This window comes from Vicugna pacos, chromosome 15 (assembly GCF_048564905.1).
Source record: "Vicugna pacos chromosome 15, VicPac4, whole genome shotgun sequence".
Taxonomy (NCBI): Eukaryota; Metazoa; Chordata; class Mammalia; order Artiodactyla; family Camelidae; genus Vicugna; species Vicugna pacos.
Window position 1 is genome coordinate 35,586,586 of NC_133001.1, and position 17,105 is coordinate 35,603,690.

A 17,105-nucleotide genomic window follows, 5' to 3' on the forward strand; every position below is an offset into this window, starting at 1 on the left:
AGAAAAGTATACAAGGATTATAAATAATACTATTTTTAATGATCCAAATTGCACATAAACTTTTTTTATGCAAATAGTAATGTTATTTCATTAGCTTACTTTTTAAAATATACGTAAAACATAATTCTTTTTAAGAAATAATAAACTTTCAAAACAATTTGAAACTTAGAAAATAATTACTTTTTTAAAGCTGAATGTTGGCAGATGTGAATAAGGTTTATGGCACCATTTTGATGCAGTTGGATAATTCTGTTTCCTCTTTTTTGTTCTCTCCTCCCTTTTTTGGGGCTAGGGCCCAATAGGTCAAAACTACAAGATATGCTCGCTAATTTGAGAGATGTTGATGAACTTCCCTCCTTGCAGCCATCTGTGGGCTCACCTTCCAGACCCAGCAGCTCCAGGCTTCCTGAACATGAAATAAATAGGGCAGATGAAGGCAAGTATTTTAGATATCCTAGAGCACAAAAAGCACTTGGATGTTCTTGTCTGAATTCAGTTATTAGGACTCAAAGATAAAAATTTTATTGTACAAATGTTTGAACTACTTAATATTCTCCATATGTAGGCTTTCTTATATTCAAAGGGTTTTGATTCCAACTATAATCTTTAGGACTTGAAAAAGGATGCATTAACTTAACCAACTCTAAATTATAGTTTAGAACATCCTCTAGCTCCACAGAGCCATGTATTTGATGTATATAAAGATAGTCCTAATTATGCCATTCCAACAGTGAGAAAATGAAGTCTATAAATAGGTAGTAAATGTTTACATTGAGACTCACATATTTTCAAAATTTAAGCAGTTTACCATTAGTAAATGATAAAGGGAAAAAGATACCTGAAGGTCTAGTCACGTTTTCTACTTTCTATTTTTCCTTGTTCCCTTTCAGTCCTTGTCTATGTGCATATACTTTTACAGAGTTATAGTCAATTATGTAGAATATTTCAGTTTTGTTTTATTTGCTTAATATAAAATCATAAAAATCATCTTCACAATTATAATTTTAAGATTACTATTCTATTTTAGATGATGCTTAGCCATTCCAATATTTCGATTGTCCCCAGTTTTTTATAGTGCAATCTTGTGGTATATATTTGTTGTGTCTTTTAGACACAAGTTCTGATTTATCTATTTATTTATAAATGTATAAAATGCTTCTGTGTGGATATTTATTTTAAAGTATATATTTATATTAGCTGAAAATCCAGAATGACATAAAAGTTGTGTTAATAGTTAATGAATAGTTTCCAAAATTTTTTAATTGCCTTGAATTTAAATCTTGTAATTATTTGCAGTGGCTATGCCTCTTCAAATTATTATTTATTTGCAAAACAACCTGGGAAAAAGCCACAGAAAAATCATATGTGTTTTTCTTTCTTGGTTTTAAATTCAGTTACGTTTTAGAGAGACATAAACTGATAAGACCTTGGTGGATAGGTATTCATGCTTGGAATACTTTTTCAGTGAGTTTTTTTACCATTACATGTTTAGTCATTTGTTAGAGTTAATAATAGTATACTGGGAATTCATTACCTGCATTAAATGAGAACCACACATTATACCCTTACTTTCTAGATGAACAGGTTATTTGATGTTGCCACATGCATTTTGAATTAAGATGTGAAGTCATGGGCCTCAATAGGTATGTTTGTTATTTACTAGGAGTTTCATTCAGTTGACACTATAGATGTGAGAATTTTAGTCAATTTCATTTATCCTAAGATTAGGTGTAGATAGGAAGGAAAGTTAGTTTTTTCTTATTCTAATAATAACTCCAGAAGAGTTTTATCAGAGACTTCATCTTACAGAAGTCTAATAATAGAGGTAGAATATGTACTAAATGACAAATGTAAAAAAAAAAAAAAAGATTGATAGGAAAAATTTTTAAAAATTTTTTTATTGAAGTGTAGTTGATTTACAATGTTAGTTTCAGATGTACCACAAAGTGATTCAGTTACACATATAAATGCATATATTTTTTTTTTCAGATTCTGGAAAAAAACTTTAAGAACCTTAAAATTGAAGCATTGAATGTCTAACTTACGATCTATAATATTGATACCAAGTCTTCCTTCTCAGTGCAAATTTTTTAGAAGTAAAAAACATACTTAAGCTATATATTGTATATTTAATTGCCTGTGATTGATGCTACTTGGTCTCAAGTCCAGTTTCAGGAAAAGCTCCCATAGCCTGTGTGTGCTGTATAAGTTTTTTACTTTCTTTTTATTGTAATAATTCATAAGTCAGTACCACGTTTAAGAGGCATAGTTAAATAATTTTGTAAAAGCCGTTTAGAGCTAGTAATGTTTAGTTATCAGATAGAGGCATGACCGACAGTCGTTAAGTTCTAAGTACTCTTAGCAGTTAGTGATAGTTATGCGCGTTGGTGACCGCTCTCTTTGGCCCTCAAATCTGCTGGCTTAGCCACTGGTGTATATTGAAGGAGTTGTTGCCTTCCTTTGTTTTCATGTTTTACTTGGCCACTCCTAGAATGTTAGTTGAATTAGCCCAAACAATGTGTGTGGCCAGACCCACGAATCTTAGTTTTTGTGGAAGAGTCATTTTTATTTCACACCTGAACAGAGTTATCTGGAAATAGTAAAAATGCAAATAAAACAAAAAACACCATGCTGAAGACCCGGCCTTATAGTCTCACCTTGAATCATTTGGTTGAAATTGTGGCATGAAAATTGCTCTTCTAAATTAAACAATCCCTATTCTTCGTTAGTAAATGTTTAGAGTTGTTTGAACCCCTCAGAGGATATGTAGTATGATTTGGTAAGATTGATTTTTATTATTACACTTTTCTTGTATGGTGGTTTGAAAATGCCTTAATTTGTACTCTACTTTATTCTCATAAGGATTTTAAGTAGAATTTCTCCCACTGTTTTTAAAAGCACATAACTTTTATTTCATTTCTTCAGATATTTTTATTGAATCTAAAATTATATGATTGAGTGTAAAGCTGAAAAACATCTTATAAATCTGTTTTCTACGTGTACTGATTAATACAGTTGACTTGTTTCTTTTAAGAAAAAGTTAATTTACTTCTTTAGCAACTGAAGTTTAAACTACTAAATTCATCTAAACTCATAAATGTTTGTCATCAGTGAAGTAATTACCTCTAGAAAACTACTTAAAGTTTATCTCTGACAGTTTGTGACAATAATTTGCATTAGCATTTTGCTTTTAACTGGTTCTTCTGATGGTGACCTAAGGAATTGGATTGGTGTAAAATAGAGGGTTATAAAATAAAGATATTTAAATTTCTCACAAAGTAAATCTGACATCTTGAAGCACATTTGGCAGCTAATAAAGTGTTAGAACCAACACTTTAAAAAATTTATTTGAAATAAATATTTTTGAATGAAATATAACATACCTACAGAAAGCTGCTGAAGTCATAAGGGTGCAGCTCAGTGAATATCTCAAAGCGAACCCAGCCGTGTCACCACTGCCTAGGTCACGAAGCAGAACATATCCAGGGCCTAGAAGTCCTGATTGTGCTGCCTTCCAACTCTACCCCTTCCCTTTTCTCCAGAAGTAATCCCTTAGTTCTAACACCACATATTAATTTTGCCTCATCTAGGCTCATTTTACAGTTGTAAAACCATTTTCATTTGAAATTTTCCATATTCCTCCAGTCTATAGAATTAACCAATTTTATTTTGAATGCAACTGGCATGTTCAAAATCACGTGTTATACGTGTTTTAATAGTTGATAGAAATAATTTGGGTAATTAGCATGAAGTATGAAATGAGGAAAGCCAACTTTCTTTTTAGTCACATTTTTCTGTATAGTGAAAAACAAAGGATAGTGAACTATTGGACTTGTTTCATGTTGTACGTTTCTAATTAGATGATACCTTTAGCTATGGTTAAGATATTGGAAAAGCAACCAGTTCCTCAGGATTTTCTGCTTACTGAATTTTATTGTGTTGAAAGGCATTAAAAAATAATTAAATGTAGGCATGCCCTTATGAGACTAATTGTTGACTATTTAGAGGGTTTTTAAAAAGTGTTTCTTTTGTCTTCCCCCTTTAGTGGAAGCCCTGACGTTTCCTCCTTCTTCTGGGAAGTCATTCATCATGGGAGCAGATGAGGCCCTTGAAAGTGAACTGGGACTTGGAGAACTAGCAGGCCTCACAGTGGCCAATGAAGCAGATTCATTAACTTATGATGTAAGTAGTAGTTTTATTTTTGTTGTTTGTATTTATTTTTTGAAAATAAAAAGTTAATTTTATAGAAAAAATATGGCACTGGTAAAACTTCACAAACACAGAATTTGGTTAAGTTTTAATCACAAACTTTGAAAATATAAGTATGTTATAAAAATAAACAATAATACTTTTCATATCATACAGAGATTAAAATTATGGGCTTTACCTAAATACATAAATCATTGGATCATAGCTTGTTCATTGATTTTAGAAAAGGGAAAGAATACCCTTTTCTATTAGCAGGTTTGGGTTTTGTCTTATATTTTAGGGCACCAATGATTAGTTGGAATTCATGCCTTCATAATAGCAGCGTTTGTCTTGCTTCATTAGTGCATCATCAGTATCCTGCTGAAAAGTGATTTTAGCTGTTGTTAAGTAGTGTTGCATATAGGGTGCTTTCCAGGTGTGAAGCTGACCCATCAGTGATTGGGACCAAAACTGAAATATTTATACTTTTATGCACACATGAGTTTACTTAATCCTAGACACAGTTGTTTTATTCATACATTTATAATTGTTCATAATCAAGGAAACAGTTGTTTATTTCATAAAGTATTTATAACCTGTCTTATCTCTTCTTTAATATTCTCTCACTTTGAAATTTCATAATCTTTGTTGGAGAATACAATGTAGCCCCTGCCACTTGGGGGATGGGGTATGTGGGATGGATGCCTAAATGAATCACGGAAGTATTCCCGAGATGAACCCTCACCATTCAGCCCTCTTCCTGCAAATCAAAAACTCTCTCTCTGTGCTAAATCCTTTAGTAAGTCTTTTGGATTCTACTTCCAAAACCAACTGAAATCCATGTAGTACTTCTTTTTACCTCCCTTCCTAGTCCACTTTTTCTTCACCTGGAACTACTACAATAACCTAATCTAAATGGGCTCCTTGCACTGCATTCTCCACATATGTGATACAGATTAAAAAAATTTTTTTTTCTATTTTCAATATTTATATATCCTTATATTTTACATTTCTTTTTAAACACCATCTAGTTGATTTCTGTTTTTTTTTCACATAACCTTTGACAGTCTTTTAAATTAGAACATTTAGTCCATTTCTTTTTAAAATAATTACTGATATGTTTGGGTTTAAGCCTGCCATCTATTTGTGCCACCTATTCTGTTTGTTTTTTCTCCTGTTTTTGCCTAAATTGGGATTGATTGTTTTTTATTATTCATTCTCCCTGTTATTTGAAGTTTATACATGCTTTCATTACTCTTTTAATTGTTACCCTAGAGATTACTACATATATCCTTATGAAAATTTTACATGTGAAGACCTTTAGAACATTTTTTATTCTGTTTAAAAAAACTCCCACCCTACATATATGTCACTCTTATTTTATATTTTATTTCTGTATGCATTTGGTTCCTACAAGATACTGTTTTGTATGTTGATAGCCAGAATTAACTATAGTTTCTGATTTTCTTAAATTGTCTTTTTTTGCTTGAGTGGGTTATCTGTTTGATACTGAATTCTAGTTGGCAAAATGTTTGATACTTTGATACTGAATTCTAGTTGGCAAAATGTTTGAATGCTCTAAATATATTATTTCAGTATGTTTTTGTTATTGTTTTCTGCTCAAGTCAACTGTCATTGCTCTCTGGTCATTCAGTGGTAGTCTGATTTTTTTTCTGTGACTGGTATTTCTTTATGTCTTGATTGTCAGCTAAGGTTTAGTTTTCTTTTTATTTAACATTCTTGAAATTCTTAGGCCTTCTTGGCTTAATGTTTCCATCAGTTTTGTAAAATTCTCAGCCATTTCTCTTCAAATACTGCTTTTACCCTCCCCCCCTTTTCTGGAACTCTAATTATATTATTAGATCTTCTTTCTATATAATCTGTCTCCTATTCTTTTTCTTCTGTATTTTTCATCTTTTTTTTCCCCTGTACTTCAGTCTGAATTTTTTTTAATGACCCATCTTCCAATTCACTAATTCTCTCTTTAGTTATGTGTAATCTGTAATTAAAACCATCTATTGAGGTCTTAGATTTTTTGCTTCTAGAATTACTCCTTTTTTATTGTTTACAGATTTCTTTCAAAATTTTCAGTGTTGTCTTTTATCTTCTTCAATATAGTAAGCATGATTATTTTTAAGTTTGAATCGGATACTCAGTAGTTCTGTTACTATTATATGTTGTTTCTGCTTGTTTTGATTTATGTTATATTATATGAGCACAGTTATTTTTTTACCATGTCCAGATACTATATTTGAAAAATTGTCTGTAGAAGTAACTTTAGCCCCAAGATTATATCTTCCCTTAGGTAGTATATTTTAATTTGCTTCTCTCAGGTCGCTGCAGCCACTAGAAATCTGGATCACCTCACTCCATTTTCAACTTTTGAGATGATCTAAAGCTGATCTACAATCTTTGTAAGAGCTTATGTTCTCCAGTTCACCCTTATGTGTAGGATACTGCCCTTTGAAATAAAAATCTAAAGCAAGGGTTTTGATTGCTTTGCCCCACTTTCATGGCAGGCCCTTGGTACCAATTTACATCTCCCTGTCTTGCAAAGTTGTCAAAAGCACAGATCAATCACTTAGCTGTTTCTTTTGGAATCGACAAACACCCTCTGGGGAAAAACAAGTCCAAATAACAGGCTTACCTCCTTAGTATCTTCCACTGGATCCTGGCCTGGTTTTTCTTCAGTATTTTGTTGGTTCTCCATTTTTTATTTTTAGCTCTGCTTTTCCACTTGTCCTCTGTGTGCATTTGGTCCTAATGACCTAGTCCAACATGGCTAGAAGCAGAAATTTCCGTTAGATACTTTTGTTCCCTCTATACTGACCCCTCAAAGAAATGTATCTAATATATAATGGAACTCAGTCTTGTCTTTAGAGAAAGCTCATTATTTTTTCATAATTCTTAATTGTTAGAAAACTTAGTGTTAGTCTGTCTGTTTCTAAAAGTAGTTCCTAGTTTTATTAAGTGTATTAGCAATCTATTGCTGAGTAACAAATTTTACCAAACTTAACAGTTTAAAACAAGAAACATTTCTATTTCATAGTTTCCATGGGTCAGCAATCTGGGGACAGCTTAGCTGTGTGCTTCTGGTCACTTATGTAATTACAGTCAAGATATTGGCAAGAGCTGCAGTCTTACATGAAGACTTGACTTAGGGAAGGTCTGCTTCCAAGCTCACTTGTGTAGTTGTTGGAAGGCCTTGGTTTCTTACTGGTGATTAGCTTGTGACTAGTTCCTCACCACATGGACTTCTCTGTGGGCTCCTCAGCAGAGCAGCTGGCTTCTCCCAGTGTGAGTGTACTTGAAAAAAGAGAGAAAAGGAGTGCTCAAATGAAAGGTTTTATGATGTAATTTGTTCTAATGCTGTATGCTGTTGGTCTTACAGAGCAGCCGTCCCCCTGGGGGACTGTGGAAGGGGACTACACGAAAGTAAAAACACAAGGAGGTTGGGCTGATTAGGAACTGTCTTAGTGGCTGTCTACCACATTAAGATACTCAGAAGGAATCTAAGTACTTTTGCATATGAAAACCTTTCAGCTTTTTAACAAGAGCAAGCAGGAGTCTATTCTGTTGTCCTTGTCCTCTCCACCCTCCCAAGTCTACCCATCCCACAGATAACTAGCCCCAATTCTTGGAGTAGTTCCTTGTGTAGAGTGTTTTGTCCTCACTTATTGCCCCAATCATGACATGTCTTATCCAACTTTTTCTGCAGATTTTTAGACTTCTGGCTTCTAGACTATAATTTATTGTAATAGTGTAGCCTCTGAAGCCAGACTGCTTGGTTTTGAGTCCCAACTCCTTCATTTACTAGAGGGCAAGTCAATTCTCTTTTCCTTACATGTCCAGTCTGTAAAGTGGAGATAATGTTAATTCCTACTTCATGGAGTTGTTCTGAGGATTAAGTGAGTTAATGCATGTTAAGTTTTTTGAATAATGTACAAAATAATGAATAATGCTCAAAATAGAAGCTATTGTTTGTATCATTGATGATTTTTGTCATTGTAAATATAGTAACATATCTCCAGTGTGTTACCAATACTTGCCCCACTCTTGCTTAAACCTAGCTTGATTGTTAGCCTTGGAATGTGAAGATTTTATACTTGGTGCTTGTGTAAAGTTAAACATTAACTCTTTAGATTTCCTATTAAGTGAAATGAAAAAATAGTGCATTTTTTCCATTGTTGAGATGGAGATTCTGTTAAGAAAAATCAACATAATGATGCGTTTATTTCACCTATGGAATCTATTTTTTTTTGGTAGCATCTGTCTCTTCCAGTTTTAACATTTTATGTTTCCAGTTTATAAACTTTGTCACCAATTTGAAGAAAATTTAGCTCTTATTAGAAAGCATTGAAAATTTCAGTAGTAAGATCATGTTCTATAATGTTAACAGTTAATAATATTTAAAGGTAACTTAGTTTTTCAACTTTTATTCCAATTAGTTTCTATTCTGTAATTTAGGTTGAAATTACTTATATTTTAAAAAATTTACCTACTGAAGATCTGCTTTGTATTATTATATTTGATACTCTATATATTGAATCATTAACCTTTTTTCTTACCATAGCATTCATATTTCTTCAAAGAAAATCATTGTTGACATCTTGCTAATTTTGCCTATTGATTTGGTTATTTACATTTAAAAATTACATTGTTTTGAAAGTTACAAAATGTGGTAGTTTAATGACAAATCAGTAAGAATGTTGAAATATCGTTTCTTTCTATTCTGAACTAAATGTATTGGTGTCTTTCGTTTCTTTAATAGATAGCAAACAATAAAGATGCGTTGAGGAAGACATGGAACCCTAAGTTTACATTAAGAAGTCACTTTGATGGTATTCGAGCCCTTGCTTTCCACCCCACTGAGCCTGTTTTGATAACAGCATCAGAGGATCACACATTAAAAATGTGGAATTTGCAGAAAACAGCCCCAGCCAAAAAGTGAGAATATTCTACTTTAACTATATTTGAATATTTTAATTGGCAGTTTTTCAGCAGAAAAAAAATTTATTATTTGCTATTAAATTCCCTCAGTATCTTTTCTAATTCTTTCTTCTGTTACCATGTCACATAATTTAGAATGTTTTCCCCTCTATATTCATAAGCTAATTTAGGTTGGAAAACTGACTGTTAGGGAGAAATAGTATTATCTGATGATTTCCCAGGGTTTATGACTGCTCATTACAATCTTTATACAGTGTTTTAAATAACTGTCTTATTTGGGGAGCCTTTTATCTGTACTGAAGGTTTCTACTGTTGTTGTAAACAGGTATAAGCATGTTTAAAATCATCACCCCACCCCACCCCCCGCCAACTCCCACCCCAACTCTGCCCCATTGATTACTAGATTTAGACTTACTGAGTGGAAGGGAGGGAAGGCTGAAGTGGGGTGGGTTAAGAGACCTCTCTTTGATCTTATCTTTTGGCCTTGACCAAAATGTCTAGACTGAAAGGCACTATTGTTGCTATCACTTAACTGCTAGTGCCTGCTTTGGCCCCTTGGTTCTTGTCTAAGCATGGACAGACATAAGTTAGTATAAATACCTTTTATCAGTCACCAAGCTAGTCCTGATCCCACTTGATGTGGTCTTTTTTGGAACTCCTCTCCTTTCTTTCCTGGGTCTCATGGCCCAGAACTCAGACATGGCCCTTCTACAGTGTCAGATACCCCTGTTATTAAAGAGTAGAAATGAACATAGGATGGAGGAGATTATGGAAGTTTTGCTGCTGGTGGATTATATCTGTTGCCCAGTTTTAAAGAGATGACCCTTTAAAGAGGTGACCCTCCTACTGAGTCATACACAGATTAGATAAAATACTTGATTAATCAGATAGCTCAACCAGATCTTGCTAAAACCAAGTGAATCCTCATATAGACCAGGTGTCTTCAGCAGAGAAAAATTATTTCCTGGTTATAAATTGTACCTTTTGTCTTTCAAGTTCTTTAATCATAATGGGCATCACATTAGACCAGAGAATTTGAATGTCTCATATATTCTTGACTAAAATTTAGAAAAATATTGAAATAATTTTTTGCTGGTAATAGCTTAGTAACAATACCTTCACACATAAGTAACACTAGCCTGTTTACCTTTGAACTTAAAATTAAAAACCTATGCTTATTTAAAAAACTACAGTATAGTGTAGAAAATGGTGAGTACTTGACTTTAAATCCAGTTTCCATGATCAGTCATGGCCAGTATTAGGCACTGTAGAATGCTCATACACAGTATTCTGAGTAGTGAATAAGCTGATAATTTGGACAGTTTCTGCAAGTATTAAGGACAAACAAGTTAACCTTCATGAAAATGCAATGAAATTAAAGTACCATTTATTGAAATCCTACTGTGTGCCTGGTTCTGTCCTTGGCTGTTTTACTTGTAGAATCTCATTTAATCCTGTGAGCATTTGGTGGTATCCCTACTTTTTCTGTTTTATTTTAAACATGGAGGAATCCGAAGTTCCTAAAGATTAAATAATTTGCCTGAAGTTGGCCAGTTAAGTGACTGAACTGGAAATTAAATCCAGAAATGTATCCCTTCAGAGTCCATTATGTTGATTCCCCTGAGTGAGGCTCTCTCTCCCTTTAGTCAAATAGATTAGGATGATGCTGAAAGCACTGTAACAAGGTATTGTTACTAAATAAGAATTTTATTTCTCAAAATCACAAAAAATATGTGGTTAGTGTTAGGGAAGCTTTCTTGTGTCCTGGAGTTGGGAATGCTGTATTACCGTAGTGTCAGTACTGCTGAAGGTGATTTTATGACATACATGCAGTCAGATTGTTTAGTGCTGAAGCTTCGAGTGGTAAAAATCCTCCTCTCTCTCTGATTTAGGAGTACTTCTCTCGATGTGGAGCCTATCTATACATTCAGGGCTCATAAGTAAGTATGTGCTTTTTATTTGTTTTAAATCAGTATCATTGTAAATCAGCCTGATTAGAAAATTTGTCTTCTCTCACTTATGTGTTTGTGCTATGTGCTTTTTGTATTTAGTACTGTTTTGTTTTTGTAAATCTAAAAGGAACTGGCAGATAATATAATGTTATAGATGAGTTTATCACTACCAAACAGGGATCCTTGCTGAAATTAGATTTTATTTACATGATATTTAAATGATGTATGTCTCTCTCTTAAAGTTGAGACAGTTAAGTTTAACTATTAGAAATCCTGATCTTTTTTCCCTTAAAGATAACCTAGATAAAAATTTCCAAGATTTTTATAATTTTTGTGACCACATATTGCATGCTTTTCCTGTTTTCATATAAGTTTAAGAAATGTACCTGTTCACTCACGGAAGTTGGTATGTTTTTTATATATAAAAGGATCAGATAGTAAATATTTTTTAGGCTTTGCTGGATGCATTTTTTTTTTAGTTTAGTTTTGTTTTATAACCCTTAAAAAATGTAAAATCTATAAATGCTTGAGGACTGTACAGAAACAGTCCACTGGCTGGATTTGGCCCACAGGTCATAGTTCATTAATCTGGTTTAGCAGAGAAAGAAAAATGAATGTTGCCATGATAGTTTTTTATTTGTTGTACAAAGCAGAAAGAGAGAAAGCCATTTGAATAATTAAGCATTCTTAATTTTAACAAGTCCTGTATCAGATTGATTTTTGAAAATAGAAATTGATTTCATCTCCCAGAGGCCCAGTGCTTTGTGTGGTGATGAGCAGCAATGGTGAGCAGTGCTACAGCGGTGGTACTGATGGACTGATCCAGGGCTGGAACACCACCAACCCCAACATCGACCCCTATGACTCTTATGGTATGTGATTCCCCAAGGATATGAAAGAACAAGATATTTTCTTTTTATGCATTTTACATAGCATATATAAGGATAAAATAAGATTTAAAAAAAATTGGTAAAAGAGAACCATAACTTTATTTTGTTAGAAAGGACTCCTGTATTTGGGAATCAGTTTGATACATGCAATGCTAAAAGAAAAAAGAAAGTAATGTATTTTGCCTGAGAAAACAGTTCCCCTTCCTGAAAGTCTTACTAATTGGAAATGCTGGCTTGATTGACAATTGTTTTCTTTATTTTAGGAATCTGTACAATATTTGCTACACCATTACTAATCAATAATCATATTTCATCACCATTCTTTACAGACAGCTTTGAAGGAAAATGAATGTTGGCATCATCTTCTTGATCAGTTATTGAAGAATGTAGAGGTTAATGATTTTTAAAGTATATGGCAACAAAATATTTAAAAGGCCTTAAAAATTAAGAAGTGCCCTTTAGTCTTGGGAACAGCACTATGAAACAAAATCTGTATTATAATCTGTCACTATGTATTATTATAAATTCCCTTGCAAAACTGTTTAAGAACTATTTGGGTTTCCTCTTAAAATTCTCGAATGGTATGAAGTATCCTATTTGTCATAAAACCACATTTTATTTTTGTTACCATTTTAGATTAATTTTACCAGCCTAAGATAAAAAATTCAATAAATGAAAAGTTCTCTCAACATTTTTTTAATAAGCATTTAACATATATTTGTGAAAAGTAACCCCCCACTCCCTCCCCACTTCTTTTGTAGATTTATGTTCCGTGCTTTTTCTTACTTCCTCTGTCCCTCTATCAGGATCAGTTGTCCTCATTCTGTCCTAAGCCAACCCTTCCCCTTTTGCTGTTGACCTCATTCTCTTGTTTCCTTTGAGACTACACTCTAGTATCGTTCTACCTCTCTGTCTCTGACTTTCTCTCTCTTCTGCTCTCTCTTGTTTTCATCTGAAACCTCACCCTCTTTGCTCTCTTTCCATCCTCTTAGCATATAAATAAATTCAGATGTTTCCCATCCTGGGCAAGAAGAAGCCTTTTCTTAACTTCATTTCCCCTCTCTGGCTTTTGTTTAGTTTCTCTTCCCTTCATTATCAGTGTCTCTTTGGTGATTTTGTCTATAAAACACAATTACTAGTTACTAATTCCGTCCTTTCCCTGTGCATCATCCGTATGCATTTTGTCTTCTAGCTGTATCAGTAACTACCTAGTTGGCTGATCCAAGGGGTATTTTACAGTCCTTATTTTATTAGGTATATTGGCTATCTGAAACAGTGGGCCACTCTTTTTTGAAATTTGTTCACTATGGGCTTTTTTGACACTTAACTCTATGACAGTTTTTGTTCCCTAACCTTCAAAAACTCCTTTTATTTTTCTCACCTTAAATATTGGCATTTATTAGTGCCTAGACCCTAAGTCATTTTTTGCATTGTACACCTATTCTTTGGTAGATTGAATCCACTTTGTGGTTTTATGTGCTATTGACTCATGAATTCTTTAAGCCTCAGACTACCTGCAGAACATTTCCTAGGGGCTGTCTCATTGTCCATAAAGCCCTACAAGCACTGTTTCTTCTCCCATATATTCTTTACTGGTTGGTGGCACTGCCAGTATTACTCAAACTAGAAACCTATGAGTTATCCTTGATTCCTTGACCCTGTTTTACCATCTATACCTTATTAATTACCTAGTCTTTTTGATATCACCCCCTAAATGTTTCTTCAGTTTACTCCTACTTTGACTGTGTTACCACTGTCCTTCCTTGGGTCTTCATCTTCTCCCTCCCGGTCTACTGAAACTGTCCCCTGGCCTTCATCTTCATTCTTTCCAGTGTGTCTTCTACACTGCAGTTAAAGTTACCTTATTAAATACTTCACCCTGCTGCTGGTTCCCTCTTGCTTTTAGGATAATTTCTAAGTACCTTTATGTGTCATAGAAGTCCCACCATAAACTAGCCGCTCTCATCCACCTCCTGCCTCAAACTTCAGGCTGAATTTCTTAGCATGCTATTTTTCCTTCTGTGGTTTTATAGGAGCTGCCTTCTTTGTCAGGAATGCCTTCCCTCTGTTTTTTAACTAGCCAACATCTGTGCACTCTAGGTGTCATTCTGTCCAAGAAGCTTTATTGTACTGACCACATTGTCTTTTGAGGACAAGGATAGTATTGTGTCTTAATCATCTGCATCGCCCCTATATCTAGCATAGTGCCTAATACACAGTGTGTCTTCAATTAATATTCTGTGATATGACCAAGAGAGGATACAGGACAGAGAATGCCACTGACATTTTAAACTTAATGTCTGTGAACCATCTTGAAAGTACCACTTCATAGAGTCATGGGTTAATAATTAAAGTTTCCAGTTTGGCTTTTGTGGTAAAACAGTGCTAAGTGATCCATCCTGCCCCCTACTGCCACCTCCTTGCTCCTCCCCGACATACACATTATTCATTTGTGAGTTCTTACTGTTTGAGAATTTGGGAATTCTTGAAGATCTTAGTTCAGGTCCATTATGAAGGTCAGAGGCCTGTTGCTCCCATGAATAATTGTCGTTTATAGCCCAAGTGGCCCAAAGGAGTGTATCCAAAGTGCTGAAGGCGGTCAGAGGGGAGAAGGAGTCTCCATTCACTTCCTCAGGGAATATGAGTTGCGCTTTCTCTGGAAGTAGGTTAAATGCAAATGATTTGTGTTAACATGGTTTTAAAGAAATCTAAATAGAAGGAAAAAAGGGAGAGGGAAATACCTAAGGTTTTTAAGGAGAAAAATAATAAACTTCTAAATTTTAATTTATACATTTTAAACCCTAAATTTGCATGTTTCCAAGCTTGTTTTTTCAGCATTTCAGAAGAATAATAGAAAGTAGGAAGCATGTTTTATACTGTTGCCAGGTATTTTGTTTGTATATTTTACTTTCTCTGGAGTCTACATACCTTTATGACTTGTGTTTTTTTCTCCTGCATTCTTGCTGTTTTGTACAGATCCTTCTGTTTTAAGAGGCCCTCTCCTGGGCCACACCGATGCAGTCTGGGGCTTGGCTTACAGTGCAGCACACCAGCGTTTGTTGTCCTGTTCAGCAGATGGCACTCTCCGTGTATGGAATACAACTGAGGTGGCTCCAGCCCTGAGTGTGTTTAATGATAATCAAGGTACATACTTTTTTTTTTCATTATTTTACTGAGTCTTTTATAAAATGTCTTACTCTAAAAAGAAACAAACAAATGACTCTATAAACTCCGTTTAAATTTAATTTGAAGGGTTTTTTTTAAGCAATGAAAATGTATTTCTTTGAATTTCCAATTTAATGTGTATAATTTAAAAAATCATACCATGTGGTGAGATAGCACACTTTTTTTGGAATTAGTAAAAACTGAGATATAATTTATATACAGTAAAAAACAGGTATTATGGATACGTTTTAATAAGTTTGACAAATGTGTAACTCTTGTACCTATCAAGCTATGGAACATTTCCATCGCCTCCCCAGAGTTTCTTTGTGTTCTCATCTCTCCAGTCAGTCTCAACTCCCCATTCCTAACCAGAGATACCCACTGTTGGGATTTCTTTTATTGCAGATCGTTTTGTCTGTTCTAAAACATCATATGAATGAAATCATACAATGTGTACTCCTTTTGTATCTGACGTTTTACTCTCACTGTAATGTTCTTGTGACTCATCTATGTTGTAATAAGTATTAATAATTGACTTTTTTATTGTTTAATAGTATTTCTTTAAACCAGTGTGTTTATCATTTATCTCTTGATGGATGTTTGGGTTGTTTCCAGTTTTTACTGTTATAAACAAAGCTGCTATGAAAATTCTTTCTTTTCTTCGTAATTAGGTTTATTTATTTATTTATTACTTTTAGGAGGTACCAGGGATTGAACCCAGGACCTTGTGCATGCTAGGTATGCACTCTACCACTGAGCAATACCCCCCCAAGTGGAAAATTCATATGTTTTTTATCACAGGTGGATAAAGACCTAAAACTAAAATTACTGGACTTTAGAAGTAGACTTACATGTTTAATTTTATGTGAAATCGCCAGACTTTTTTCCAAAGTGGTTGTGCCATGTTACACCAATGACAGCAGCATACAAGAATTCCAGTAGCTCCACATCCTTGATTACAGACATTTAGTATTGAGAGTGTATTTAATTTTAGCCATTTTGGTGAGCATATAGCAGTATTTCATTGTGATTTTAATTTTTATTTCTTTGGTGGCTAATTATTTTGAGCACTTTTTTGGTGTGCTCTTTGACCATTAATATATCTTCTACTGTAATACACATTTTTTGAACTGTTAGCTTGCTTTAGTTAGATTTTGAACCAAATGAAAAAAATCAGATTATATTCATATATACATATAACTTTATTTTTTTACATTTATAAATAAGTTCCAAATTTTAATCACGTTTTACTCTGTTCTAGATGATAAATAAAAATACCTTATTTTTCTTGAGCTGTCATAACTCGTGTCTAGGTTTTGATGAGTTGCCTGCATTTGATATTTGCATGACTACCAATATATAACAGTTTGAAATTTTACTCCCTCAATTCCGTATTTTTAATAGTTAGAATTCCTAGTAAGAGATGGACCTTTAAAATGAAGACTTCCTAAACCCCAGGTTGATTGAGGTGGGAGCAGAAAAATTTGTAGTCTGTACATGTTTTTTGTTTATTTCTAAATGAAGTCTTGGGTTCAATGAATACAGTAGTAGCTGGGTGACAGAAGATGTGATAAACAGGTAAGGGTAATAAAATAGGCTAGGACTAAAAGCAACAAAAGAAACAATCTCCACTGAGTGGCTGTGAGGTAATTCTTCTAATGTTGAGCCTTATTTACTTCTTAAGGAAATCATACCACTATTTGTTTTGCTATATTTTAAGCACATTGTCAAGTAGACCTTCTAACTACCATTCTCTTTGAATATGTTCTGACTTTTAGAATTGGGAATCCCTGCCTCTGTGGATCTAGTAAGCAGTGACCCAAGCCATATGGTAGCATCATTCAGCAAAGGATACACAAGCATCTTTAACATGGAGACACAACAACGCATTCTCACTTTAGAATCCAACCTAGATTCAGGTATGTATACCAATTTTAAATAGTCTTTGTTTGGATCAGTT

At 33.8% G+C, this 17,105-nt stretch overlaps 1 protein-coding gene across 4 annotated transcripts in view; it reads left to right on the top strand.

The window, feature by feature from the left end:
- The window catches only part of STRN (striatin), an 87,419-nt gene that overhangs the window by 57,415 nt on the left and 12,899 nt on the right, over positions 1-17,105 (top strand). For all 4 annotated transcript variants that reach the window (XR_012059123.1, XM_006215535.4, XM_072937926.1 and 1 more), the window contains exons 9-15: positions 293-436; positions 4,046-4,182; positions 8,960-9,135; positions 11,031-11,078; positions 11,841-11,962; positions 14,957-15,124; positions 16,924-17,064. Coding sequence is in view for 3 of the 4 variants with exons in the window: in XM_006215535.4 (XP_006215597.2) it covers positions 293-436; positions 4,046-4,182; positions 8,960-9,135; positions 11,031-11,078; positions 11,841-11,962; positions 14,957-15,124; positions 16,924-17,064 (936 nt within the window). In the remaining variant the exon portion in view is untranslated. The remainder of the gene's footprint in view (positions 1-292; positions 437-4,045; positions 4,183-8,959; positions 9,136-11,030; positions 11,079-11,840; positions 11,963-14,956; positions 15,125-16,923; positions 17,065-17,105) is intronic.